This window comes from Parasteatoda tepidariorum, chromosome 7, assembly GCF_982258835.1.
Source record: "Parasteatoda tepidariorum strain Cologne lab strain chromosome 7, Ptep-v5.0, whole genome shotgun sequence".
Lineage (NCBI taxonomy): Eukaryota > Metazoa > Arthropoda > Arachnida > Araneae > Theridiidae > Parasteatoda > Parasteatoda tepidariorum.
This window is the reverse complement of record NC_141761.1, coordinates 44,272,580-44,275,726: the sequence shown is the minus strand read 5'-3', so window position 1 is coordinate 44,275,726 and position 3,147 is coordinate 44,272,580. Positions and strand designations below refer to the sequence as shown.

The 3,147-nt window shown below is 36.3% G+C and overlaps 1 protein-coding gene across 1 annotated transcript; it reads right to left on the bottom strand.

Moving 5' to 3' along the window:
• Positions 1 to 546: 546 nt before the first annotated feature.
• Positions 547 to 1,766, bottom strand: LOC139426100 (uncharacterized). Its single transcript, XM_071183791.1, has 2 exons — positions 1,209 to 1,766; positions 547 to 975 (listed from the first exon to the last, which is right to left on the bottom strand). The coding sequence occupies exons 1-2, from the start codon at positions 1,764 to 1,766 to the stop codon at positions 547 to 549; spliced, it is 987 nt and encodes a 328-aa protein (XP_071039892.1).
• Between the last annotated feature and the right edge of the window lie 1,381 nt (positions 1,767 to 3,147).

The following is a 3,147-nucleotide window of genomic DNA, read 5'->3' as shown; positions in this document are numbered from 1 at the left end:
AATTCCCTTAAACGTAACGTATCGTAGGTTCTCTTACTTACTATTATAACATAAATAGAACATAAAATATAATTGCCAGATTCACAAACTCTAATACAAAATTAACTAGAAGAAAACATGACGGAAATGTTAAACTTGAAGTGAGTGGCAACATACTCCCACCTTTGTATTGCTCTGAAGCAATACAAAAAAACCTAATGCTGTAACATTTCAAGAAATTAAAAGTTACGAATAATTCACAAGTTCTTTTGTTTCATGAGTACTATTCGACGTCTACATCGAATTGTTCTTGCTTCCTCTAGTTGGATCTTATTTTTTCTTCCCATGGGATCTGCAATGCCTAAAACGTCTAAATCCCATACTTTTGGCAACTCCATATTTTGCAAACTTAATGCGACTAAGTTAACCTTTTTCTTTTTTCTACCTAGACCTAAGATTGTCCAACCTAGTAAGGTTTCTATGGCTGAAACTCCCGATCTTAACACTTCTATTTTTCCAGTCAGAATTCTTCCAAGTACATCAGCTCCTAGAAGAACTATTATAGAACTATTTTCCAACATCTGTTATTTTTATTCCTCGAGAAGCTAGATCAGCAAGTAAACTTCTATCCTGTATCCTTGGTAGCTCTGAGCAAATCTTTGCTTGGTCAAGAAGAAATATTGAAGTCGTATATTTGCGATTTAAACTTTCAACAGTTACCATATATCTCTTATGCTCTGAAGCAGGAGAAATTCCACCGCCAAACAGTCCTTGAGAAAACACTTCGCTTCCAGAGGGAGAAAGTTTCAGTTCTTCGGCCAAACTCTTTTCAATATAGAAACGCTGTGATCCATCATCCATTAGTGCACGAACACAGACTTCCTTGTCTCTGTTTCGTAGTCTGATCGTAATTGTTTTGAGATATATTTCACGTTCAGAAGGACGATTCGTAAACAATATTTCTGTTGATTTCTGTTCATCACCTGCTATTTTGTCCTTAGATGAAGAATTAATTCATTTACGTAGATCTGGGCAAAGTATTGTGTAATGCCTCCCAGTGGCCCCCATCCCCCCCCCCTAGCTCTTGGGCAAATTCTAAATTCCCCCCCAAACTATTCGTTTTATTTAGTGCAAAAATTCCCCTCCAAGCTTTAAGTGGGCGCATCGTGCGCCCACCTCCCCCCTGGTGGGGGCCCCTGATGCCTCCGTTTACAAACTAAGCATCTTACATTACTGTGACATATTTTTGCCATGTGACCAGATTTGAGGCAGACAAAACAGCATCTCTTTTGTATAACTCGGGATTTTCTGTCCTCAAAACTCATTTCTGCTATTTTCTGACAGTCTTGACTTGGATGTGAACAGTCACAGAAAATACAATTGTTTTTTCCGACTGATATGTTGGAGATCAGTGTAGTAGCAATAGGTTCATCTGTTTGGATCGATTTGTGATAATCTTTTCTCTTCTCGCCACTTCCCTTATCTCTACCAAACCCATCACGAGCTAAACTGATCATTTCTTCAGATTCGACCTCATGTCTCAAAAAACACATTAGCTTTTCGAGGGATCTCTGACTGGTAACGTCATCAGTATTTTCAGAAACTCTACTCCGTTCCCAGGCTCGCATAACATTTTCAGGTAAGCATGACTCTACAAGAGGCTCCAGAAAATCCTCAAATTTCTCTTTCGTACGTCCCAAACTTTCCAAAGCTCTTAATTTTGTTTCCAGCATATCGTAGAGGGTTGCTAAATCAGGAGAATTCCTTCCGGCAGTAGCATTTCTCATAACAAGAGAAAGAAGATCTCGAACGTATATTTGTACTAAAAGATCTTCTCGGCCAAACCTTAATTTAATTGTTTAATGGCTTTCGGATAATTCTCTGCTGTTATTGGGAAACTGGAAACTAATCTTGGTGCTCTGGACTCGGGGACCATAGATTGGTATAAATATTGGAACTTGTCGATCGCAGATAAATCTTCGGATTCATAAATTTTTGAAAATATGCTCCAGAATGTGAGATATTCTTTAGGGTCACCAGAGAATGTCTTCAATTCAAATTTCGGTAGTTTGAGTTTCACGGCATTATCCTCTAAAGAACTTTTGGCGATGGAACCGGAGTCCTTATTTAAAAAAGTTGCGACTTTTGCGTCTAGTTCAAGATAATTATCTCTGTAATTTTCCGCTGCTTCAAAATCAGTTTCGTATTCAGCAACGGACTCAGGTTTTTCTAAAAGTACTGAGGTTATTTCATTTTGAATTTCATTCAAACCAGAAAATTTATCTTGCAATTGTGACCTTAGTGCGTGCAACTGATTAATATCCTTGGCAACAGTTTCCGGTGTCGCCAAATATTGCGCCAACTTATTCAACGTGGTCGTAAAAGTTGTTCTTAATGACTTTCTTTTCACTTTAAGAGCATCCATATTCTTAATGTAAATAATATTCAGTCAGTTTATTAACGAAATTCACTTAATAAGCCCTCAGTTTCTACTTATTCTAAATCTCGAGTTAATTTTCTTTCTTAAACTTAATTCAGATCAAACGTATAAACTCTACATAAATGGAGACCTCGTAGAAAAAAGATATAACAGAAGCAGCCAAAATTCAAAATTACTCGTACCTTTTTTATCCTTAACAAAGTAATATCTTGTTCGTAATTTTGCCGTCTTCTATTTCACATCGGAATGCAGAGTACAATGTCCTGTCGCGGACGCCACTTTGTTATGACTCGAGATTCCTTTTCCAAATTACTTTATTTTACAATACAACACTCAGTATAATAGGACTATTTACAATATATATTATTTACATGTATGTTGGATGCGTAATCGTACATCATAAAGATCAAAATCGTATAAATTCCCTTAAACGTAACGTATCGTAGGTTCTCTTACTTACTATTATAACATAAATAGAACATAGAATATAATTGCCAGATTCACAAACTCTAATACAAAATTAACTAGAAGAAAACATGACGGAAATGTTAAACTTGAAGTGAGTGGCGACAGGAAGGTTTTCAGTCTTCCTGACGTATGCGATTTTGGATAAATAAAAACGAAGTAAATCGGTGACACCACAACATTTAATATATACAATTACTTACAAGTTAATATAAAATATATACATCCATTAATACTTTTACATCCCAATGTCTAGAACGTCA